General features: G+C 33.6%; 4 protein-coding genes and 2 non-coding genes across 7 annotated transcripts in view; 3 read left to right on the top strand and 3 right to left on the bottom strand.

Annotated features, from left to right (window-relative positions):
• The first annotated feature begins 4,974 nt into the window (after positions 1-4,974).
• Positions 4,975-6,154, top strand: LOC133190399 (uncharacterized). Its single transcript, XM_061326012.1, has one exon. It carries the CDS (start codon positions 4,975-4,977, stop codon positions 5,788-5,790), a length of 816 nt encoding a protein of 271 aa, XP_061181996.1. The 3' UTR covers positions 5,791-6,154.
• On the bottom strand, positions 6,025-18,222 carry LOC133190370 (V-type proton ATPase subunit H-like). 2 transcript variants are annotated; one of them, XM_061325966.1, is made up of 15 exons: positions 18,073-18,222; positions 15,634-15,651; positions 12,342-12,423; positions 11,171-11,270; positions 10,757-10,846; positions 10,347-10,460; positions 10,008-10,112; positions 9,555-9,652; positions 9,298-9,408; positions 9,081-9,165; positions 8,664-8,842; positions 8,376-8,501; positions 8,040-8,141; positions 6,847-6,960; positions 6,025-6,672 (listed from the first exon to the last, which is right to left on the bottom strand). In XM_061325966.1, exons 1-15 carry the CDS (start codon positions 18,128-18,130, stop codon positions 6,600-6,602), a joined length of 1,455 nt encoding a protein of 484 aa, XP_061181950.1. In that variant the 5' UTR covers positions 18,131-18,222; the 3' UTR covers positions 6,025-6,599. The 2 variants fall into 2 exon arrangements, with proteins under 2 accessions (XP_061181950.1, XP_061181960.1); XM_061325976.1 differs by lacking the exon at positions 15,634-15,651 and having other exon boundaries at positions 18,073-18,221.
• On the top strand, positions 11,511-11,584 carry Trnat-agu (transfer RNA threonine (anticodon AGU)). The gene has a single exon. It is a non-coding gene; the product is annotated as a tRNA-Thr (tRNA).
• Positions 11,809-11,882, top strand: Trnat-agu (transfer RNA threonine (anticodon AGU)). The gene has a single exon. It is a non-coding gene; the product is annotated as a tRNA-Thr (tRNA).
• On the bottom strand, positions 13,438-14,361 carry LOC133190429 (uncharacterized). Its single transcript, XM_061326064.1, has one exon. It carries the CDS (start codon positions 13,885-13,887, stop codon positions 13,486-13,488), a length of 402 nt encoding a protein of 133 aa, XP_061182048.1. The 5' UTR covers positions 13,888-14,361; the 3' UTR covers positions 13,438-13,485.
• A 3,915-nt stretch (positions 18,223-22,137) lies between the features above and the next one.
• LOC133196904 (uncharacterized) overlaps positions 22,138-26,131 on the bottom strand; it is a 34,760-nt gene continuing 30,766 nt past the window's right edge. The window contains exons 33-42 of the mRNA XM_061332755.1: positions 25,883-25,995; positions 25,654-25,709; positions 25,351-25,538; positions 24,990-25,059; positions 24,844-24,887; positions 23,532-23,685; positions 23,177-23,409; positions 22,998-23,077; positions 22,829-22,879; positions 22,138-22,702 (exon numbers count right to left, since the gene is read on the bottom strand). Coding sequence (XP_061188739.1) covers positions 22,679-22,702; positions 22,829-22,879; positions 22,998-23,077; positions 23,177-23,409; positions 23,532-23,685; positions 24,844-24,887; positions 24,990-25,059; positions 25,351-25,538; positions 25,654-25,709; positions 25,883-25,995 — 1,013 coding nt within the window. The 3' untranslated portion in view covers positions 22,138-22,678. The remainder of the gene's footprint in view (positions 22,703-22,828; positions 22,880-22,997; positions 23,078-23,176; positions 23,410-23,531; positions 23,686-24,843; positions 24,888-24,989; positions 25,060-25,350; positions 25,539-25,653; positions 25,710-25,882; positions 25,996-26,131) is intronic.

The following is a 26,131-nucleotide window of genomic DNA, read 5'->3' as shown; positions in this document are numbered from 1 at the left end:
AGACAGGAAAGAAAAGGACATTCTACAATTGAATCAAACAATGACTTACTGCTCTTGTTAGCATGTTTGTATATGGCTAATTGCAGTTAAACAAAGGCAATGCAAAGATGTCCCTTTAAATTTTTAAAGAAAAGATACCCTCTAAAAAGAAAATAATAAGCGAGACGGCAGGTCGTATGGTTAGAAAATTTTCTGTGTACCTCTAACTTCAATAGATCGACCAATTCCACCCAAACTGCTACAATTTAACGTTTCTTCTTGCGTTTACAAACATTTGCACAAGTTCATTTGTTGATAAGAAGTAATTTAGACCCGCGACTGTTAGTTAATTTGAGTCAAACGAACAGGACTAACAACGGTTTAAATATTGATTGGAATTGATTGAAACAAACGATGCAGATATTCTAGATATAAATCTTCGTTCCCATAACCACCAAAGAGATACACAGTCCCAAAATGAAGAAAAAAATATACATAGTGATGTGATATGTGGGAGCCCTACATTGTGATGCAAACATTTTTAAATTAACTTTTCTTTGAAAATTCTTTGTCCTGAAGGAGGCCAAAAGGATCATAAAACAGCAATGGAATCAATGAAGTGATACTTGAGCTCCACAAACGTAAGCAGACATCCTACCCGAATCAGATTTACTATCAGAACCATCAATTTACGTAACGGATCAACGCCATCTACGGTCACACCCTTTAATCTTTGTATTGTTTCTACAGAAATATTGAAAGATGAGCTTCTTAAGTTGTATGTCAACAAAAACCGTCCCACTGGGACAGGTGGAAGAGGAAATCCTACATAAAAACTGTGTAGCCTCATTTAACTGTAACTTGTCTCGAGAGAATGGTCGACCATGGATTTGTGACGTTACATTTCTACCTCAAGGTGGCATTGCCCTCCTTGACAAATGGAACGGCAAACTAAAAATTCTGGACCAGAAATTCTCTTGTAAAACATCGTTCTCTTTAGAAGACACGGAGGCGCTTTCCTCTGTATCCAATGACGTCATCGCTATCATGGTGTCAAACAAAATTTTGTTCTTCTCAATTAAAGACAAAATATCGGATGTAACTGTCAAAGAAACGATATTCGGAGGAAAAGGTTTGGCTTTAACGTGCAAAGACGACTATTTAGTTCTTCTGTACGAAAACCGGGAGGTATATAGCAGCATATACGTCAAAATCATGACCTATTCAAATGGCGGATTGACATGTCACATATCTGTGGAAATTGACATGAAGGTAGATCTATCTAATTACATTGCTATTAGTGATAAAATGAAACGGATTTTTCTTGGTAACATTAAAAAGAAGTCTATCATGTGCTTCTCAACAGCCGGCATTTTACTCTGGGAAACTAAGGTTTCGTCATGGCCGCGAGGAATGGTATTTGTGGACAACAAAATTCTAGTCGCTACTTTTTTCGACCACAAGATCCACTGTCTAAGCATTAAGGGAGAGTATATGGGTGTATTGTTTGACGCCTCTTGTGGAATAAGATATCCGTTAGCACTGTGCTTTCACAAACCTACACAACATTTACTTGTGCAATGTGACCATTTCGGGGATTTCAAAGTTTTTGAGATATCTTCGTTGGAAAGTTTAATAAAAGTAGAAAATTAAAATGTTTTCTCTGTTTTAAATATATATTGGCTTCTTCTTCTTCTTCTTTGTAATCTTTGAAATCATGCATGAATGCCTTGGGATTGTTTGGACGATACTGCTCTAGGAAAAATACGTACTGACAATAAATGTGAAATCAAATTTCAATAAAGTGACAATCTTATAATCACGTCAAACAGGACAGTCAAACAGTGCATATTTTTAGGTACTAGATATAACACTATGAAAGGTTGCAAATGTCAAATATATCAATACATACAGTAATTTTTACGAAAAAAATTATACCGAAAATTTGGAAATATTTACTGTCGATAGGTTAGACTTACGTCACATCTCTCTCTCTTTTTGGTGAGTACCACCAAAAGTACAAAACAATCGATGTCATTCTCCTATTCTATTGACGATAAAGCATAGGTCTTTAGTCGTTATTATTCCCACTATGCCTAAGATCAGTTACATTCAAACCATGCATACAAGGGCTACTAGGCAGGGAAAGCGGATGTCAAGAAAGCCAGACCACGATTTGATCCCACTAGAAAAATGGATTTCTCCTTTGTTCATGGGGAAGTCTTGCTCTAAAGAATGGAATTTTAAAAGCTGTCATATATCCTTTGTTACCCTGTCCCGCATTTACAAACGGGTTTTAGGAAATGGCGATTATAAGGCAGAATCTCTCATCCCCCTTCCTCTTAAACACTCGCACGAAGCATTGTTTTTAGGTACGCTAGTAAGTTCTCTTTCTCTTTTCATTATTAATTTTCTTACCATTATTAATTACAATTAATGTTTATTTATTTATATACATATTGTGCTTGTGAAGAATATCTGGCGTGTTGAATCATTTTTACACTTGATATGCCCCCCCCCCCCCCCCACACACACACACATACAGGCACCCACACAACCACCACCTTCACCAAAGTTGAAAAATCTACTTTTTAAAATAAAAGAATTACTGTTTATAAAATTACCTTGAATTGAGATCTAATCTAACATTCAAAGAATTTCAATCAAGACTATACACACCATACCTTTAGGAAATTTTACAACATTAAATTGATATTTAAAATATTAACAGATACATAGATGTGTAAAGTATATCATTAATGTGGATGGACATAAATCTAAAATTACACATGTAGATTATACTACACGTGTATTTGAACTTTCATTCTCGTACATATGTGTGCTTCATATACAGGTGTCTTTTTTTTTTAATTATTTTGTTTGTACGTTTTTTTGTTTGTTTGTTTTTTTTTTATTATTCATCATTATATCAAGTAAAATGTCATAAACATTTTTGTTATTGAAAGAAGTAAATATCAATGCATGATCAAGTAAATGTTTTGCAAGATTGAAAGCTATATTATTTACGTAGACTCTACTATTTTGTGAATTATTTACTCGAAGTTCTGCAACAAATTTAGGACCAATGATTGCTAGATCGATACAGGCAATAATAAGTATGATTTCCGACCATACATTGACCAATAGCCTCACAGGAAATAGAAGAGTGGGCGAAAGACCGGCGTTTTTCTGCTAAAATACATCCCAATTGTTCCCGTTCAGTATAAATATTGCCGAACAATTTCAGATTTTTGAAACACGTAAACATCAACAAGCCAGGGTAGCATAATAGAAGTAAGTAGCGAGCAGGAATCATGCTTTGAAAAAGGCATTTTGAAGGTCGGTATATATATATATATTAATATATATATATATATATATATATATATATATATATATATATATATATATATATATATATATATATATATATACTTATTAGATAGATAGATAATTGCAATTAATAATGAAATCTTCTCTATCAATAATCATGGTAATTGCTTCACGGAAAAAAATTGTAATTGCATAAGTATAAAGCGTTATTCTGTTTGCAAGTATTCGTTTTATCGATAATTCATTTTATTTTAGCCGGTTCCAGAAATTACGGAAAGTTATTAATTCAAGTATAACTGAACATAAAAACAATCTATTAATGAAATTAGATACTAGCCTCATCTCATATTGTCATAGGTTGGGGAAATATAGGATCTCCCATGATTTGTAGTTGGATATGATTTTTATCCAACGAGTTGTGTGTTTTTTATCCTCAAGCCTTGGCGAGGGGATAAAAACACACAACGAGTTGGATAAAAGTCATATCCAACTACAAATCATGGGAGATTCTTTTTATCCCATGTTTAATACTTCACAACCAATGTTTTACACCGTTTTATATAGGACTCCACTTTATTTTACTTCATCACGCTAACGCAAAAACCATTGTGACGTCACAACTGCACTTAAGTGTGGGATATCGAAAAAATATCCAATGAGTCATATCCACGGGATAAAGGGGTAAACATGGGATAAATATTTTTATCATCGGAATTTCAGGCTGGCCTCGTTTCTTTTACGCCTGATAATAAGGGTTTCCAATGACGAGTTGTATTGTCAGTTTGCCAGTGTCAATCTACAATCTTGCGCAAGAAGATCAACATTGAATGCAGTTACTGCTTTCAAAGCCGACGTTTTATCAACATAAAACTGTCAATGTCTCTTTAATTAACGTCAGGAGAGTGTTTCATAAGTTAAATAATCTTTTCAATTTGTTCACAAATTCGTTAAAATACATATTAAATTTTATAGTTCGTTATATACACAGGACATTTATATATAACAATATACTGTGACAAAGCGTTCTAACAATTAATCCCGATATCGTTCGAAGATATCAAGCGATCAGACGGCCCTTCTCAATATAATAAAATGATCATAAATTAATATATGTTACGAGTTAGAGACCTGAATCTAACTTGGATTTAAATTTCACAGGGGCTGATAGGAAAGATTTCAACCCTTTGAGACATTGTAATATAGGAGATTTTATACAACACCATTGTCTAAAAAGGACCTTGTTTATCAAAACTGTATACATGAAGGACGCAGATGTGGTATTTTTAAAACATTATCTACATGAAATATCGGGTATGCAACACGAAAATAGCAATAGAGCATAGTGAATTGACATACAAGTTCATTGTAAATTTGGAGAAATTTCCAAAATTCTTGCAATGCATTGAGATTTTACCATTGAATTATAAAAGTAAGTACTTAATATCATTTAAAAGTAAAATATTCGTGAAGTCTTCATTCAAAGACTTTTAAATTACAGAAAATTGAAACGCATTACACTGCATGTATTGTTCGATATTATATTGTTTTACGAATAGTACTTCGTTAATAATAAACACTACTTATTTCTAATCGATAATTCAAACAAATATTTATTATTATGAAGCTACAAATCACTAGTCTTATATTTCCAGATAATTCAAAATGTCAAATGGTATGAATATTTCAAAAAACACGGTGAAAAGGATAAGACAAAGCGATCTCCAGCTACATTCAACCATCCACAAAATTGACTCTTCTCTTTCTGAAAGTCTCCATCAAATTGAATACAGTGTGCGGAAAATAGCACAAGAACAAGGGCAAATGGACGGTGAATACCAGCCTTACTATCTGCGGCGAAGACGCTCCATAGAACAAATCGTCGAATCCGAAAAGGCCTTCCCATTTAGCAATGAACTGCGCGAGAGAGCGAGCAGCCTGGGAAGCAGGCCTACGACAAACAACAAACTACAAATTCCGAGCAATACAGCTTCAAAAGAATCAGTGTCTTCTGAAGACGGTAATGGAACGCGTGACGTCAGTTCCCCGAGACGTCGACCCAAAACAAGTGAAAATACAGAGGAAAATCCCGTCAGCAACTTAACTCAGTTTTACCGATTCAGACAAGGAATAGGTTCTAGAAGAAATTCGTTACCTATGAGTTTTAGTCTTCAAAACTTGAATGATCTTCGCGCGCGCAATCAGAATAATGCAGGTGATGATGGAGGACTGAATGTTCGTCTGCATCGCTTGGAACATGAACTCGCTCATCGGAAACCAAAGAGCAGACGACAGCTTCTCGCCAATAGTATGACATCTATTGATGAGAGAAAAGAAATTGAAAAATTAGAAATGGAAAGGCGGCGCCACGAGGCTGAGGAATATGTTAGTTCTATTGAGAAATGTAACAGTTACTATATCCGAAATAACAAAAGTAACCAGGCAGAACTAACCATGGATGAGATCTTTCAGAAATCATAACTCTTTCTGAAGACATTTTTATTTTTCCTTCATAATAACAATATTGTTTACCTTTTATATGAAATGTACATCTGGGAGATGGTGAAACATGCTTATTGCAAGCATGTACTATGTAGCTAATACATAGTTGTAATTATTAGTATAAGTATATATACTTATATTTTCACCAAGTCCATGTTGTTCATGTATATATGCAATGAATCAGGCTTACGACAAAGCATTTCAAGCCAACTCTGTGTTTCATGTACTAAATTTAATGAAAACAAGACTTTGTATTGTAACATATATTTTTTTCTAGTTTTATAACATAAACAAGATGAATGTAAATAATAATTTTTGTTCAACAAAATACGCTCCTATAAGATAAGACCATAAATCACCTGTATTTATTGTCAATAAATGAGTTGCTGGAGGTTTACAAGGCTTAATTACCCAACCAGAAAACCATCCTTTAGCCAACTCTGGAATTCATATTGAAGAATACACTACAAAGTAATCACTAATTACTTCCAAAACTGTTCCTAAGAGTATATCCCAAATTAATACCACCCTCTGACATCGAAATATCCATACATAACTGATTTTCCCTCCTTGTATAATAAAAAAAAATATATTAAATGAAATAATGCTAAAATATGGTACATAGTTCATGTAAGAATCCCTACAGGTAACATGCAGCATTTGCGTATGATAACAGCCCTGGTACTCCAAGCCTGCTGGAATGTCATGGTTACCCTATATAATGTCTCTGGATAATATGTCTTTGACTAGGACAGAGAATACATTCTCTGGACACAGTGAGGTGACTACTATGCGGGGGTCTGTACCATTCCAGGTCCCTCCTTAGGTTGATCTGATTGCAACTGACGTCCGAGGTACTCCCTGAAAACGAACGAGTCAGCTGATGTAGGGATATGAAAAATCAATATTTATATGAATTATAATCCACAAAAACCTATACATTTACATAACCCAATAGAAGTTGATAGAATTATACTTGCATATTAAAATTGTCTTTTAGGGTACCAAAAATTGTCTTACAAAAGGATGTCTTACCAATTATGAACCATTAACTTTTGGACAGCAATGAGGGCTTCAAATCTGACATTAGGATCTTCATGTGACAGATATTGCATCACTAATTGTTTGCCACCCAACTGTTCTATCACACTGCAAAAAAGAACTATTTATTAAAATTATGACTGGAATAATTACAATATTATAAAAGTATTAAGATAAAACATGAAACGTTTTCTGAACTTGAGATATTCTCCTAGATCCACATTTAGATGTAACCCCTGGGATAATGTCTGACATATTCATTTAGATCCTACTTAGTCCTTATCCCTGGGATAATGTCTGATACATTCTCCTAGGTCCTACATTTAGGCTACCCTTGGGATAGTGTCTGACTTATTTCTTTGATCCTATATGTACAGGTACTTCCAATTTACCTCTGGGATAAGGTCTGACATATTCTCCTAGATCCTACCTAAACTTTATCCTTGGGATAATGTCTGACATATATTCCCTTACTTCCCTTACCACTATGATAATGTCTGATATATTCTCGTAAATTTACTTACAATTACCCCTGAGATAATGTCTCGGGCAAATTCTCCTAGATCCTTCTTAACATAATCTTTCAGATAATGTCTGACATAGTCTCTTAAATCATTACACCTTACCCCCGTGGTAATGACGAATATATTCTCATAAATCCTACTTCCACTTTACCCCTGATGCAGTGTTTGACATAGATCCTCTTTATACTTTACCCCTGGAATAAAGTCTTACATATCCCCCTAGAACCTACTTACACTCTACCCCTGTGATAATGTCTGACATATTCTCCTAGATCCTATGTACACTTTACCTCTTGAATATTGTCTTACACTTACATACACATATTCATCTATAGTTCCTACTTACACTCTACCCCTGTGATAATGTCTGACAAATTCTCCTAGATCCTTTTTACACTTAACTCTTGAATATTGTCTTACACTTACATACACATATTCACCTATAGTTCCTACTTACACTCTACCCCTGTGATAATGTCTGACAAATTCTCCTAGATCCTATTTACACTTAACTCTTGAATATTGTCTTACACTTACATACACATATTCACCTACAGTTCCTACTTACACTCTACCCCTGTGATAATGTCTGACAAATTCTCCTAGATTCTATTTACACTTTACCTTATCTTACATACACATATTCACTTAGTTCCTACTTACACTTTACCCCTGGGATAATGTCTGACATATTCTCCTAAGTCATGAGCTGCCACAGAAAGGATTAATGGATCCTTGCTACTTTCTAAGAGTCGAACTAACATCCTTTACAGTGAAATAAAAAATATATATATTGTGTGTAAATACATAATCATAAAATCAGGTTAATCATGCACAATATTCATACACATCGTTTACAAATGGTCATCAACTTTGAAATTCAACATTTCAAAACTTTTCAATGGACAGAACAATACTTTTTATCTAAAATCATGTTTCTCTGTATGTTTTACTGCTACAGTTGTTTGTACCTATACAAATTTTTAATTAAGTTCATACTTAAGGAGGGAATAGTTATTCTCATTAAGTCTGATAGCATTCTCCCTCCAGAATTTCTCATTCTTATGAACCGGGCTCCACTCCAACCTTCCTGATTTGACCTCTGATGTGTACTCATCAAATGAACTACAAGTAAATACATGTATGTCTTCAATTCTTGAAAATACATCCTATACATCAAAAATACATGTAAAAGCTACATAACATTATTAGATGCAGTACATTTAAATTTCTTTAACATTTAAGTACAAGTTTAAGTTTAGAGAAAGTGGCAACATGTTTTGTTACCTAAGATCTTGGACAGACTCCTGCAGTTTCTCATTGAGGAATTCAAGGTCATCTACAATGTCAGGGTCATCAAATTTCCTGGCCTCCAGCAGCTCTAACTGTTTTAGAACTTTACATTGAACCATTGCCACAGCATGTTCATGGACCAGATCTTTCTCTTCTGGCTTCTCTAGCAAGTTCTACAAATCAAATTCAGACATTAACGACAATACAAATACACTGTTCATGTATTTTCTAGAATTAATACCATCAATAATCAATACCATCAAATCCACTGAATATCTGACAAGTACATGTAGTTCTATGGGACTGTTTTTTTATGTTGTTTGAGGTTTCCCTTGAACAAGGCTTTGAAAAGTCAGACCACTGTATAATTATCAACTGTAAATACATGTACATGTTAAATATTTTACGTACCCTGAATGTGGCCAGTATAATTCTTGAGACTTTCTCCTTCACAGATTCACTGAGAATGTCTGACAGTACTGGAATGATTTTATCTCTGAAAACAAAAGCATTTTCTTAGGTTTTGTGTATGAAGCACATGAAGAATAATTCCACTGATATAATTTGTTGATGTTGTTATCAATTATGTCAGACTGTAATTAATCTGGTTGTGGCTGAGAGTACTAACTTGCTCATTCTCTCTGCTATATGAGGACTGAAGCTAAGACACCACAAACAAAATATCAGCTGATACTGGATCTGAAAGCCGACCTTGCTCCCCAGCAACACAGACACAATCCTACAAGTACAAATAAGTTATAAAATAACCCTGTAAGTACAAGAAGGTCACCACACAATCCTATAGAAATTCCATATTACTTTACTTGTAAGTACATGTTGTACTGTAAAAAAAAAAATTTCTTGTAACAATGTCTTCTGACTTACGTAGCTATCCCATCGACATCAACAAACACCTGCCTATATTTCTCAATTCTGAGCATCATCTGTAGGCACCGAGCTGCAGTCTGTATGTACTCATTACCCTGAGGTAAAACAACAGTTTTAAATCCATCAATAATATATCGTACATGTGTTCCAAGATTCAGGCTGTGCATCATTCAACATCAACAACTCTTAATTCACAGATGCTTGATGTTAATTTTTTTTCTTATCACAAAAATATATCCCTCTGTTATTTATTCTAATAACTTAGGTAGGGGTTATTTTTTTCATGATAAGAAAAAAAAAATATAACATCAGTTGCCTGTGCCTGAATTTTAAATTAAAACTTTTTTTAATTGATTTTAAAGATAATCTGTCTTGTGTTTGTTACACTTTTGGGAAGAAGCATTAAATGTAAACTCTTGTACACTATAACATGTGACCTATCTGACTTACAGGAAGACGGAGCTGATTTTTAAGCCAATCCATATAGAATCTTAAATCATCCAGACCCATCAACTCCTTACTCCAACATGCCATCTTAGCAATGATTCTACTTGTCTGTAAAACATAACTACCGTTGAAAGCAGGTCTATTAAAAATATGTGTTACATGTCACAACTTTTTAACAAATAACTTTGCATGCTTTCAAATTTCCTTACAGATGCATTATGCAACATTCCTCGTCTTATTGTGCATAGTTCTGAGTACACAAATACATTATTTATTCAGTCATATCTATTATTCATATAATTCTTTATAATTCCTAGATTAGATTACTATAGCTGTGTGTACCTGATTGACAATAAATCTGTCATTTCTGTTCAGCAGGTGCATGAATGGTGTCCAGACAGACTCTTTCATCTGTTTGGCGTAATCCTTTAAGATTTCTACTCGGGATTTATCCTCCTACAAATACAGTCTTCTATAACATTTGACTTCTAGTCAACATACTTTACTATCTGAATGCCAGTCATCCAAAACACAACATTTTCTTTAACAAGCTTCATCTTCAAATACAGCTTTAGATCAATATTTGGATAAAAAATTACAGAAAAAGTATGCAAATAGTTTTCTCCTGTACGTGTTTCGAAAACTTGAAAAGTAATCAGAGAGCCTTAGCATGAAGACAGTCAAATCACTTGATTAGTGTCAAAGTGTATGCACAAAAGTAATAGCCAATGTTACTACAAGCTACACTGTACCTGTAAAACATCATCCAGCATAGTCAGTATGTACTGTAAGGTCTGATCTTTAGCTATCTGACTCATCAAATTGAAGAAAGTTCTTGCAAACTACAAACACAATATACCACAGTGAGCAAACTTCAGTATTAAATATCTAAAATGTCAATGAGATCTGTTACAAGCTTTTGTACAAGAAAAAAAAGATATAATCTATATAACTGCTATAAAACAAGTCATTGTATGCTTTGATCGTCAACTTTATTCATGTAAGTATTAACATTTTTTAGTAAATAAGCAGTCAAGGTAAACAACTCCTACCAATGATATTTTTGAAATATCTTGCCAGATATAAAAAAAAATCATGATATTAAGTTCTGAATTTGATTGAAATAATAAATCAAATTAAACAAAGTACAATATAGATCTTATAACCTGCGCTCCATTTTCCTTCAGCATGGCAGCCTTTGTTTCAGTGTTTGCATTGTCAAACTGGTAGATAAAATTATAATCTTCCTGAGAAATCATCTGTCCTCTGTCAAATAAGAATTTAATTGTGCATGATTTATATATGTACTCAAAACCCTTGCTCCAGCATACAGTCAGAGTCAACAAAGAAAGTTCCTGATTTATGCATGGTTGAGACAAAATTAGCATCTACGACAGCTTGTAGACAACACAATTATGAAATGTCAGAATAATAAAACCCTTTATATCATGTTTGGTGAAGTTTTCATGTTTACAGTGTAGGAATTTAGGCTGGACTGAGGACATCGGCCTGGATAGCTCAGTGGTTAGAGCACCTGACTAGTAATGCAGGGGTCCCGGGTTCGATTCCCGGTCCAGCCATATGTTTTTCATTATATATATATATTTATGAATTTTCAATGCATATTAACTCATTCCTCCTTTCCATACTACAGATGGTGCCGTGGCCTACCTTGTTCAGGCAATATAATATGTATATGTAATTAATGTTAAGTCCTGACAAGGTGAACTTGTGTTGTGTCTTCGGGGGCGAAGACTATTTAAGGAGGGAGGAATGTAGGAATTTAGGCTGGACTGAGGACATCGGCCTGGATAGCTCAGTGGTTAGAGCACCTGACTAGTAATGCAGGGGTCCCGGGTTCGATTCCCGGTCCAGCCATATGTTTTTCATTATATATATATATTTATGAATTTTCAATGCATATTAACTCATTCCTCCTTTCCATACTACAACAGCTATAATATTTTCTTAGGGTCTGTATTGGGATAGTTTTGGTGCATGTAATTTTAAATTTCAAAACAAAAAATATTATTTCTGTATCTGACTGCATCATATTCAAAGCAATACTTCAAATTTTCACTGCTTCTTATCACAATATAAAAATCTCCTTTAAGATTTTAAACCTTTTATTTTTATTTCTCCTTGCTAGCTAGTGTGGTAAGTTATTTCAACCCACCTTAAAAAAAGGGCCAGGAAAAGATATTCTAGCGGGTCTAAATCTATGTCCTAATGATGACATTTTAATAACCCTATATTATCACAACACTCTACATATACATGTACATGTAAGACATTGATGACATGGCAAATGAACAAGACACAGATCTAATCACTTACTGTACATAGCTCTGCCAGTTAACCCTGTTTGCTCTAACATCATTGGCTCTCTGCTGAAGTAAACTGGTGGCCACTTGGGCACCTTCAAATAAACCAATCAAATCCTTTAAACTTGAAACATTTGACGAAATTTTATGTTAACATGCAACAATCATTTTTTAAATATTTTTCACACAGTGATTTCTAATTATGAGATATACCTTTAGTTTCTACTGAACGACCATACATCCTAAAATTCGTTTTACCTTCCACTAAACAGTGCATCTACCTGCTGACATAAAATGTCACCGAGGCCTTAGTTAGCATGTATGTCGGGAACCTGTTACTTGCCTAGCATTGTTATGTTGGCTGATCAAACAGAATGGGGAGCTAAAGTATGTGTTTAAGGATCAATAATTGAATGTCTGCACACTTCAATCTGTTGCTGATGTCCTACAAGTGTACAGAATAGAGTATCACTTATGGAATTCATTAGATATATGGTACATGTATGCCTTATGCTCATACAATTACACCAAGGACATTGATTCAACAGAAAAATCCGACAGTGCACCACTGGATTGTAAAATCAGCTGTTTTTCAGCAATCTATTCAATCAATTCTATTTGGTGCATTATGCAGTGGGCTCTTTTTAAACGTTAAAATTCTAGTGTCTTATATGTGTATGTACTAAATTATGATAGAGATATATTCTTAAAATTAATATTTCTTGCAAAAAGTATTCCTTTAATAGAGGGGCTTGTTTCATGATAAATATGTTGCCTTTTTTTTATATAAAGAAACAAAATAGATATCCAGCATATTGAACAGGTCAAATCCGAGGAATCATTGATCAATACAATGTATAAAAATTATATTCCTTGTCACTATAATTTCTTTATGAATGGGTAAAATGTATATTATATTGAATTTGAAATGGGATACATTTTAATTACCCCTTCCAAAGAAATCTTTTACAGTATTGCTATACACAAATCTAAGTGTAAGGCTCCAACTACTTGTCTTTATGACAACTATATAGCAGCAAACAATATGTCATTCTTGGAGACAATAACATGAATGCATATCATGTTATACATGCACACCCCTTCTTTTGAATTAGAACCCTTTCAATGCTTTAGTAACTACACAACTCTGTGTGTAATTAACAACCTCTTTCCTGTAATATCTGTTTATTTAGCATTGTCTGGTCCACCTGGCTTTGGCTGCGATGGAACCGTTGACCAGTTGACATTATGACCTTTCCTGGCTCGGAAAAGCGCCGAGAGAACAAGGGTTTCCTCTGCTGCACACCTGCTTTCTCTTGTCGTGTGCTCTTCCTTAATGAGAGATCAGTCACCAGCTCTGCAGGTCTGTCTTTATGCTCATGTTCATTTACCTCATCCTCAGAGTGCTCTCCCCTTTGCCCCTGATCACAGTGATCTGCCCTTTGCTTTCCTGAGAAACGCAACTGTCTAAATCTTTTCAGGGTTGCATCAGAAGTAACATCATTTCCACTTTCGTTCTTTTTGTCAGCAACAGAATAAGAGCTGGTTCTCCTCATCATCAAGTACTGGTACTTATTTTTGCTCTATCTACTTTCAGTGAATAATCACATAAAACAATGATCACATTAACTTAAAAATCCATCAGAGATGTCCTAAAGCAAATGGTTTCCTAACCACTACAGTATTTTAAACTGAATCTTAATCAACTCTTGTAGCTCACAAATATTCCATTACTTTCACAATTTAAATCAGAAGATAATTAAGCTCCAATAGCATCACTTTGATTATGGACATATATGTCACAGAAGCATTTATCCAGCCTTGATGATAAAACTATCAGGTAAAACAATTGGTACTAAATATTGATCTTATTAGCCTCTTACACCTGTTGCTGACTGATTACAACTATTTTGGCCACAGGTTTTTTATGTCACATTATTTCTCAGATCCAGAAGTTTGACCTTTAACTAGAAATTCATTTCTATTCTCCTCAGTTGTTGGTTAAAAATGATTCCTTCCTGGTAAATGTGACCAGTAAACTATCTACCTATTACTCTGACCAGTAACATCTATTATCCAACAAATGTAATTCTACCTGTGTCTGTCAAAAGTCTAACACCTCAGTGATCTAATCAAACTGTTTTCTAAGCTGCAAAGCCTGAAGCAAAGTGATATTCATACAACACTGTGTAATTCATAATGCTATAGGATATGATATGGGAATAATTTTTACAGGTAAGTAGATTATTAATAAAAAAAAAAACAGTAAGTTAATATTCATATAACAGAAAGCATTTCTGTATAGTTACATGTATAGATTTATAGTAAACATGCACTCATGCAGAGTCCCGAGACTTGTATCTTCTTAAATGTTCACTGTACTTGGTACAAGATGGAACTTCTTCAATCATTTTGATAATTCCAAGATCATACTTTTCACACGGTGTTTGCATTACTATTAAAACAGGGTGAACAAGAGGTACTGTGAGCACTGAGCTCACTAAATGATACATCCCCCCCCCCCATCCCGCCTCCAATATGATTATACATTGTAATGGCAAAGTCCATGTTTTGCTATGGTAGACCCGAAATAAATGTCAGATTAGAAAGTTAAATAGGAGGTACACAATGGCACTATGTAATAAAGATTCTGTGAATGTATCATTAAATTTTATTCAGTGGTATAGGAGGAGTTGCAGATAAGAGATGGGTACCCCCTCAATATCATAGAAAGAAGTGCAGTGTATATGTTTTGCTATTGGAAACCTGAAATATGTAGTCCGATGAAAAAGTAAAATAGATGCATAATGACACTATGTAACAAAGGTTCTGTGAAAGTCTCATTAAATTTCATTCAGTGGTATAAGAGGAGTTGTGGATAAGAGATGGGTACTCCAAAGTGTAATGGACGAACATACAGACAGAAGGCAGACATCCCCATCACTATACATCACCCGCTTTTCAAGTAGGGGGTATAAAAAAATATTTCTTGTTTTGGAGGTAAATTTACAGGCAGAGGACAAAGCTTTATACTTATTGCACCCTGCAGCATCCAATGCACACTTTCCTGACAAATATGTATAAAAGACTTTTGTCAAAACTTTGTCAAATATTAGCTGATTTAGATTAGCATGCAGAATCATTCTAAAAATGATTTAAGAGTACCAGAACGACATGCTTCAAAAATCAACAGTGCATACTGAAAATGCTTCTTCAGTTTTAAAGAAAATTAGCAACAGTATATCATAAAATTCCTAATGCATTGAAAGAATACAAGAGAACTCAAAAATGTTGTCTTCACATACCGATTGGCAAACTCATGTCTGAAATACAACATAAAGTTTGTAAATTTGATTCAATAGAAATGTAATCTCTGCCTGATTCAATAGAAATGTAATCTCTGCCTGATTCAATAGAAATGTAATCTCTGCCTGATTCAATAGAAATGTAATCTCTGCCTTAGATACAAGCTATATCTTAAAAACAATTTCTGCATGAAAACAAAATAAATGAATATAAATAAAAAAAAAAAAAAATAAACACTCTTATAAATAAGTATATCAAAATATGATAATTTGAAATCAATTATTTTCTTCAAGAAGAACTTGTCAAACTTAGACATACTGTAAAATCATCAATGTTCGTGGGGGACCAATGTTCATGGATTTCCTGGGTCACCCTTACCCACGAATGCACATCCCAAAGAACGTTTATTTTGTTAACATATTGATTCATCATGTTCATTGAATCTACCGTATAAATGAGTAACCCACGAAATTATGCCCCATGAACAAGTAAAATTTTGCTTGTCCATGAACACTGACCCCCTGAACTAAAACGATTCCACAGGATTTATAAAATCTTATTGTTAATTATATGCAAATTATTACCAATCTTTCAGTTGTAAAAAACTATCACATGAGACCTCAAACCTATTTTTTTGTTGTAGTTGTAGAAGGTGGTTAAGATTCATTTTCTCTGTATTATAAATATTTTTTTGTTACTAAGTGATAAATTGTGTGCAGAGTTCTAGTTCTTATAAAAGTGGGTAAAAATAAGGCCATGCATATAAAATTAATCTTGGGACTCTAATCCCCCTCCCCCATCCTTCTCAAACTGTCCTGTTCCATTCTTTTTTTCATTTTGGTTTAAAAAAGGACCAAAAAAACAAAACAAAACAAATGCCAGAAAAAGATTATGATGGGTAAATAGGGTATATTCATGTATATTATAAGATAGAATGTTCTATTGTTAAAAATATGATAAATGTCCGGTTTAACGATAGAATGTGTTCCGTGTATTGGCAATGTAGCAAAACAAACGTGGGCAATAACTTTAACTCCGTGCATATACTATGAACAATTCAGAGTTCCAAATGTCAACAAGGCTTGTAAAATTTGAAGCAAATAAAACACTTTGAGAAAAAGCGTTGAATTCTTCCATTATACATGTTATATGGATTAATTTTTTGGATGAAAAGTATCCACAATCTCAAAAATGTTTGTTATGATTAATTTCATGGTTATTTTTAATGCAACTCCATTTATTTTCTCCAAAATTGTTTTGGAGCAATTCTGCAATTTTCTGCTACATTTCGGGTATGTGGGAGGCATTCTAACTGTGGTGATGGCCTGTCCCGAGACAGATTATTCTAACTAATACATGTAGAGCAAAGTTGGGACATACACGTGGATACATGCACTTGGATTGTAAAAAATTTGATTTAAATTTATCAAAACTGAAAAATGGTTTGTTTACTCAAAATAATAATGTGATTTTTTTCCCTTTAGCAAACAAAGATGAAAAGAGATCAGCTAAGCATATGAGGCTTAAAATATATCTTCCGCTGTAATAAAAGAAAAAAATGCAGGCAGATTAAGGTTGGGGCAGAGAGAAGGGGATTTTCAACATGTTCAAGTTGCAATGTACAAAAGCTGGGTCATTAAACACATACATAATATAGTAATGATATCTGTCTGAATGCCATGTCCCCAAACCACTTTCCTCTTTCCAAATTAGTAAGATTTGTTAAGGATACACCAAAGGCTTTTATCAAGATTTTCAACAATTTTGAGATTTTTGGCTAAGAAAAAGAAGTTAATCACTGCTTTATAATACATGCAAAATTTTTCAATTTTTTATAATAAGCTGTGGTAGATAAACATTAGGTTAAATCCGGGATTGAGAACTTGTGAAAATGGATTAACAATACATAAAGGTCAGTTTTCTTGTGACAGTTGTGTGTATTTATGTTAAAATTGATAATATAACACGTCTATTACGTACATTCAGACGTATTTTAGACGAAATGTCAGTTGAAGTGTAGACCGTCACCGGTTCGAGATTTACACGTTTTCCAGAATCAAAACATGAAGGCTTGCGAAGAGAAGTGGATGTAGGCGAAAGCCTGTCCACTTCTCTAAAGAGAATAACATACCACAGGTTATGATCTGAATTTTTACCAAATTTTCTGAATTTTTGGGATTTGCAAAAAAGTCGTTGTGTGTTAATGTTGACACGTTTTAGCTTAATCAAGAGATTGTGTCGGATTTGTTATGTCAACAAATATTGTGAAAGCTGCTAACAGAAATCAAAGGACAGAAAGCTCATCAATATGCATATACACAATTTACGGAATCTAGTTTTATTCTTTATTCTGCTGAGAAACGTCAAAGTCACATGAACTCGAAGCATGGTTGTTATCTGCGAAACAGACACTTCAAGATCAGAATGCTCATTTTTACCTTTTTCAATGTCATCAATATTACTAATGACACTTCCTAAATTTGAGATGTTGGCCATTTTTGCTCGGTGTTGTTAAATTTTGCCAGAAATTCTTCTGTATCTCAGATAATTTATCATATGACTTGCTTCCAATATCTTTTTGTATTTCATGTGTCATTATCACCCGACAATAAACATTCTTGTGATCGTGATGGCTGTTAGTATTTCGAGCCCGATTTCATTACTTTTCCACTGGCACCAACCAAAATAATTTGTTAGATTTTTTTCGGTATCTAAAAAATGATATTATTTCAAACGCCAAAAATTTCTAACAAAAAAGAAAAATAAATAAGAAGAGGGTGGGTGGGTTCTTGTTTGCATTTCAAAAATGATGACTTTCTATAAATTTGACAAATTGCCTTGCTTCATATACATGTACATGATATAACGCCATTAACCGAAAAAATATGTTAACTGCAAGCAGAGATACAAAAAACATTATTTATGTCTCTGATGCAAGGTATCTTCAAATTTTAGAGATATGATGTACTCAACAGGCCCGTAGGAAGCAATTTCAGGGGGGGGGGGGGGGGCACTGCCATACATATTCAGTTGGGGGCATTATCAACTACCAAAAATTCATTGACAAGCAAAAAAAAAAAAAAAGTCATCAAACGTTTTTTATTGAGGGGGCACAAGCTAAATTTATATATTGTGGGGGGGGGGGGGGGGCACGTCCTTTAATAAGAAGAAATTAATTGAAATTAACATCGATATCGATGTTAAATAATGATTTATACAAATTGGAATAATAAATTTATTATTTATTTTAAAAATTCTCTTTCAAAATATTACTTAAGGAAAAAAAACAGTCATTCATAAGAGAGGTTGAAATTAAAAAGAAAATCATGAAGACAAGATACATACATGTATGTATTCATGTCTCTATGAAGGTCGTTATGATGACCTTGTTAGCAAATATAACCTATCATTAGATCGTTTTTTGGCTGACGTGTTTCAAACCAATATTGTAATACAAATTACATGTACTTAATTTTTACCACTGAATGTTCCGACTATCTAACTATGAATACACAAGGCACACGGAGGGTGTGGCCGGTGTCCTGGTCAACAGGAGATGCATCGTCGGATACCCATGGGTGATCTCATTTTTAACTCATCACCCAGTGATGAGTAAAAGACGAGATCACCGGTTATCCGATGATGCAGGGGATGCTTAATTACTCCTCCTGGGCACCTGATCCCACCTCGGGATTTTCCGGGGGTCTGTGTTTTATGCCCTGTTCACAGATTTGTATTGTTTTTTTTTTTTTTGTTTTTTTTTTCTTAGATCGATCACTGTTCGTTATCTTCACCTTTTTCATTAGTCTCACATTTTAGGGTATCTCAAATAATTTTTTTGAAAATCCTATAAAATGTATGTGTATACATGCAAGTATCCCCATACTTGTTTAATTCCTATGAGGGGCCATAATTTGAACAAACACAAATTCGCACCAGACTAGCATGCTTGCATAAATTATGAGTAATTGTTGTACATGTACATTTCTTGAGAAGAGGTTTAATCCCTATACATTTATATGTAAATATTTGATTCTTTATTGCGGCCACAACTAAAAAATTTGAGTATTTTACTTTCCCATTAATATATTTTGTAGATAGTTTGAATAAATTTGGTAAGGATCTGCATTTTTTTTTTTGCCTTCAAATAATATGTGATCTTGTTTCCTGAACTGATTTTAATTACTTTTAATTAGTACATTCCTTTCTACATAAACAATGTACCGTAAACAGGCTTGAGGTAATGCTAAATGTAATGCATTGCAATACAATGTACAATGCTCAAAGCAATGCTACGGGTATATACCTAGTAACCTGACAAACCTGTAATGCCAAAAATCTGCATTACTTGTAATGGTAATGTAGTGGATTATTCAAATCTATAGAGTAATGCTGGTATTACATAGCATTATACAATGCATTACATGTATTTTGTGTGAACAAATTTTTTAGAAAATGGACATGGAAATCATTGTTTAATGAACAAATTTGAATCTGCACTACCTGAGGATGCTTGAAAATTATGTGATCATCTCCATCCTTGTTGTTATTGAGATTTTTTTTCTTGAGATTCAAGCTTGTGCAAAACATTACGCCCTGGGGGTAGGATAGGTAGGGCCTCAACAGATCAAATTTTTGACATAGGAATATATAGGAACAAATCTTTAAAAATCTTAATATCCTCAAGAACGGCAAACCGGTGATAATTCAATTTTTTTGGAAGCATCCTCACGTAGTGAAAATCCGAGCTTGTGCATACATGACCCCGGGGCTAGGGTGGGTCCACAATAGGAAATCAAAGTTTTACATAGTGATGAATAGGAAAAAATCTGAAAAAGTCTTTTGCAATTGAAAGCCATGATCAGTCATAATTGAGAGGAAACATCCTCAGTTATATTGATATGGAAGCTTGCTAGCTCCAGGTAGTGTAGGTTAAAATTTGTTCAAATCATGAGTGTTGGTGGTAGGGTTGGGCCAAAATAGGCAATCAAAGTTTAACATAGGAATTATGTATAGGGAAAAAAAACTGAGGAAGAAAAGCAAGACCATTAGTGACTCAATTGACCATTGTGGCCCATCGAACTGTTGTTTTAATAATCTGTTGAATTGGGGCATCACTCTTCATTAAGCAAACATGAATCCCCTTTGCAGAGTTTGGTTGATATTTGGCTCTGGTGAGTTAAAAAGGATACATGTATTTCATTTTTAAAGCAGAATTGAAGGAAGATTAAACCATCTGCTTATGTTTATCTGACAAAAGTATGAACTCTCCATTGGCTAAGGAACAGGTTTGCTCTATGTCAATAAAGAACCTTAAACCATCTGCTTATGTTCATCTGACAAAAGTATGAACTCTCCGCTAAGGAACAGGTTTGCTCTATGTCAATAAAGAATTAAGCTCTCTAGTTTAACAACAAGTCATGCAAATGTTAAAGAAATTTAAACCTTGGCGTGAATGCCACTCAAAAAAAGAGTATAATGTGGAATCATCATTGTTCGTGGGGGACCAATGTTCGTGGATCACCCTTATCCATGAATTTACATCCCCACAAACAATTATTTTGTCAACTTATCTATACATTGAATCTTCTGTATATCTATATGAATTAACCATGAAATTACGTCCCCACAAACCAATAAAATTTTGCTTGCCCACAAACATTGACTCCCATGAATTAAAATGATTCCACAGTAATGGCTGATTTTTGCTGACCCGAAGAAGAAATAACTGTGTGTAAATGAAAGCATATTTTATTCATAAAAATATCAATATAAAAATATATAGGAATATTAAATAGAATATTGATTGTGGATTAGTAAACCCAATCATTTAACTGAACAAAATGATGTAATACACTTACAATTATGTATGTGTCATGATTTTTTAATCTAGTAAATAAAATTTACACAAAACATAGAAATGTAGTTGACTATCACAGACTAACTTATGAGGTTTGATCTACATGGAATACTCTTAACAAACATACAATTCTCTAACAGTAAACATGTCTATTTCATCCTTTGAAGGATCCCTCAATGTATATTGCACACTTAACAAGTATTGATATTCACTTGGTAGGATGGGATACTTAAATGATATACATGTATGTTGATTCAATCTTTAATTTTTCATAGTTTTCCTTCTTCACACAGTTAAAAAGTACAAAAATAAAAAAAAAAATCCAAGAACTCTTGTTTTCTTCAGTGACTTTAACAGTCTGAAACAACTGTACCATGTCACTGATCAAAGGTGGACGGATGCATGTGCAATATACAAATTATCAATACTACAATATTCAAGCAGCAAATCTATATCTACATGTAAATTAGCTTTTGCATTTCTTGGGTACTGTATATCTTTATTTTTAGCAAATTTTAAAACACACTTTCGAAAACCCACAATTTCTTTGGCATATACATATTCTAAATTAAGTAAAATAATATGCTAAAATAATTTAAAGCACTTTTAAAGACATTTCACTTAATCTAAAATTAATTGCCTATAATAATCTGAGAAAATCTCTATAAAAATAAACAGAGGGCATAAACATAGCAACTTCAATTCAAATAGTCATTACATGAAGAGTTGAAATGTGATTGCTGAACATATAGTAAAAAAAAAAAACTGCAGTTGATGCACCGTTGAAAAATGAGGGCAAGCTGACATGTATAACATACAATTACAAATCTGAACACATCAAAACAAAATGAAATCTCAAGAACGAAAAACAATATTATTAAAGTTAACATACATGCATGTTATAGCACATTCAAACTAAAACAAAAGAGCTCCATGAAATTTTTACAAACTTTTAGTTCATTCAAGTACACGAGTTCACAATTTGCATGGAAGACAAAACACAAAGATTTGATTCCACACAATAATGTCTTTGTACTAAATTAAACACAGAACTCAAAAAAAGAAAATAGTATCAGCACCATTTTCTGTGAAGAAATGAGTACATGTACCGGTAATCATAAATGAGTTTTCATTTGATATGACAGATATGTCTCACAGCTTTGGTTGATTTCAAGGAAAGGATGCTAAGCTTCAGAGCCAAACTCATCCTACAAAGAGAATGTTTATATTTGTAATTTGGGTATTTGTATAGGTATCAAAAAAAGTTTTATTAACATTAGAATTAACATGCACCATAGTTGGACTAAGTGTAAGAACATCTGATTTCTGTTTACCTGATATGGTGCTGTGGGTGTCTGATTAAATGTAGGTCGGTCTATCCGAAACTGTAATATAATTTGAACAATCAATGAATGTTAAAAACAAAGTTTAAATGGACAACTTTTCTAGACACCTAGTAGTCTCAAATTAAGGAGGTATTTGTGACTATATCTACCATCTTACCTCTTCCCTTGGGTCCATAACATTAAAAAGAAAATCCCAAGAAAAGTTTGAGGATGGAGGAAGGTCATCTCTCCTTGCATCTGTAAAACAATTATTATATCAGGTCATACTTTCTGTCCACTGGATTATCAATTTGCTATTGATAATAAAGACTGATGTCATTGATAATAATGACTAACCAAAATGTGAATTGTCAGTGAAGGTGTCAACTTCCTCCCTATAAAACTGGTTCCCATAATTGTACGGTTCTTCCTCAAATGGCTCCTGATGTCGCTGAGAATCTATGATATCTCTTGGCTGTTGTACATATGGTGAGGCTCCAAACATGCCCACCCCTAAACCACCACCATAGATAGGTTTGTGTCCCGAAATCTTTGAGCTTACTGAGCCAAAGGCTTCTCTGATGTGATACCTAAAAAAGGTGTCAAGTGATGGTTTATTTTGGGGTAACATAAAATAAGTAACTTTTATGTTTCATTTAGTTAAGAGGATTTTTTTTCTCTCAAACTTAAAAGCATCATAGAAACTACTCACGGATCCACTGATGAAAATTCCGAATCTGTATACGATCTTCTGCGTTTGTTTCTGCGACACAGAAGGCACATCAGTATAAGGATTAGCAGGAAGAGAATAAGTGCCAAGGGTACTCCCAATCCCAGGCCGAAAATAAGGTCAGTGTTGGATGGCTCTGTAATATGAAGAAAAGAAAAGTTAATTACACTTAATGTTGATAAGAACAATGTATTTGCAGATGTGTCATTTTCCCTGGTGGTTACATTGTGCGACATAATAGTAGCTAGTCTTTGTCACTGTATAATAGCATTTAAAGGGTGGTAAACACTGGTGGTTGGTGCACTATAATTTTTTCACTTTTTATGGAAATAGCATTATCAGCATTGTCAGCAATGTTTTTTTTATCACCAGATTATATGGGAATATGACAAAATTTACAACACTAAAAACTCTATGATCTAGGTTACTAATCATTCATTGATATCAGAAATGGCAATTATATGACATTATATGCACAAACACTTTCTTTCAGATATTGTCAAAAATGGCAATGTCAGGTGATAATGAGGTGCACTTAATTATCATTCGGTTCTATGCTGGGAGGAATGCAATGCTTGTCCTTACAGGGATAGAGGTAGGATAGATACAGTCTGGGACACCGGTTGATATCTGGCAAAAGAGGCTCAGGATAAGCTCAACTTTTTATCCCATGGAAGAAGTGCTTTGTAAACTGATAAACTGAAAAGTCTGGAGCTGGACATCATACTTGGAGAACAAGGTTTAACAGTTTGAAAAGTTGTGATTATGATAGAGGTTTGGAAATAGTCTATTTAATTAAGTAAATCTGCATTCTTTTAATAATTTATTCATTTAATAATAGAAAATTCAATGAAGTGATAAAATTCTGCTTCAAGTGAATTTTTAAAAGACTGGTTCAGAATAAAACTGCACAATTCCTTAAAATTTTCACAAACTACGCGGTACATGAACTACACTTTGATGTTGGTGGTGCTGCACCAAAGCTATTACGTAAGGTCTGTTTAACTAAGAGAAGAATGTTATTTAAAGATATATTTTATTAAAATTTCCATGTAGTATTCAGAACAATGTTGACTATGGTCATGCCAATTTTTAACTATATGATTTTAGTGAAACAAAATGACATCGAAAGTGTTTGCAATTTCCTGGAACAACCCTCATATTTTAACAAAGGTGTGTCAGCAAATTTACAGGTATTGCAGGTAAAAACATGAAATTAAATAACACTGGGTGAAAATAACCATTATATATATAAATTATACTGTCTGAAATTGAAAATCAGAGTAATGCTTACCATCTGTCTGTGCAGGGGTGGTAACTGTTGTAGATGGTGCCTCCCTGATAGTGAAATAAACAGTTATACATGTACATAGAAGTTCAGTGGAATTGACTATGTAAAACATAAGAAAAATACAATTTTTGAAATTAAGATCTACTTACACACAATGGTATTTGTTTGTTTCAAATACACAGATCTGTTGCTGGGAACAAGTATAGCAGATAACTGCAACTGTTTGAACAAGAAAAAAACCCATGTAAATCAATACTGTAAATGTATGTATGTATATGTTAAGAACAATGGATTGGAAAAAATATTCAAAGTTTAACAGTCCATCATTCTACATTCTACACACTATGACACATTTTTTAACACTCATAGTGCTTGGTAGAGAGATAGAATGAATACATCTTCTGAAAAGACAAAAAGATTTAGAGAAGCTGTCCAAAAATCTGTTAAGGGTAATAAACTTAATTTATAAATCCTTATACATTGTCTTTCTGTTGAACTTGACATACTTACCAAGACTAGTGTTGTTCCCTATATATGTCTGATTCCTGAGTTTGATACAACTTGTCTCAACTGTCAAGCAGTTCTTATTGTCCACATTCTCATACAGCTCTAGTGCAACTGTCCTTGTATTAGCCTCTGTTACACTAGTATTCATGGACACCAATGCAGTGATCTCAGTTTTACTACCTGACAGCTCTCTACAATATATTAAAAAAAAATTGTCACTGAAATTTGTGGTACAGGGTAATGATGACTTCCTTTCTCTCTGTAAATCCTATTGACTGATAAATCTACAACACATATGTATCTTACCTGAATTCTTGAATGAAAATATCCTTTAGATTTGGAGAGGACAGAATTCTTCTCAACTGGAAAGTTAAAATCAATATTTCAATAAAATTTATGACATAAATGTACATTGTATATGGCATGTTCCTTTTTGACAACCTTTTTGAAAGGATACTAAGACATGTTAACTTAAAGAAAATCAATTAAGTTTGCATTGGAAAAAAAATACTTTAGATATGAATGCAATCCTTACTGAAGAAGAAATCTGGTCCGAGTACTGCTTAAATTTTGGTGTACGTGAGTCATTGAAGTGAGGCTCGAAAGCTTTCTCCAAGGAGAGCTGGACAGTCAGTGTCTTGTCTTCATCTGAAGTTTACCATATAAACAAATGTACCTCAAAAGAATGCTTTTTGATTGCATAATTACTGGTGAAAATACAGTTGTAGTTTTTTGAAATTGTACGTCTTATACTTTGGGATAACAAAATTATTAATGTATTAGA

Source organism: Saccostrea echinata, unplaced genomic scaffold (genome assembly GCF_033153115.1).
Source record: "Saccostrea echinata isolate AGI-Se365-2 ecotype Australia unplaced genomic scaffold, CSIRO_AGI_Sech_v1 ptg000001l, whole genome shotgun sequence".
In the NCBI taxonomy this organism is placed as follows: Eukaryota; Metazoa; Mollusca; class Bivalvia; order Ostreida; family Ostreidae; genus Saccostrea; species Saccostrea echinata.
Note: the sequence above shows the minus strand (reverse complement) of the source record. Positions and strands in the feature narration are given on the sequence as shown.

Excerpts from the sequence above, each read along its gene's own strand:
- LOC133190399 (XM_061326012.1), top strand. The coding sequence starts at position 4,975 with ATGTCAAATGGTATGAATATTTCAAAAAACACGGTGAAAAGGATAAGA.
- LOC133190429 (XM_061326064.1), bottom strand. The coding sequence starts at position 13,887 with ATGATGAGGAGAACCAGCTCTTATTCTGTTGCTGACAAAAAGAACGAA.
- LOC133190370 (XM_061325966.1), bottom strand. The coding sequence starts at position 18,130 with ATGGCCAACATCTCAAATTTAGGAAGTGTCATTAGTAATATTGATGAC. Across the intron at positions 10,461-10,756 it reads TGCTGGATGATGTTTTACAG|GAGGATAAATCCCGAGTAGA; the intron begins GTACAGTGTAGC and ends CTGTATTTGTAG. Across the intron at positions 8,142-8,375 it reads AATAACTATTCCCTCCTTAA|GATGTTAGTTCGACTCTTAG; the intron begins GTATGAACTTAA and ends TTCACTGTAAAG.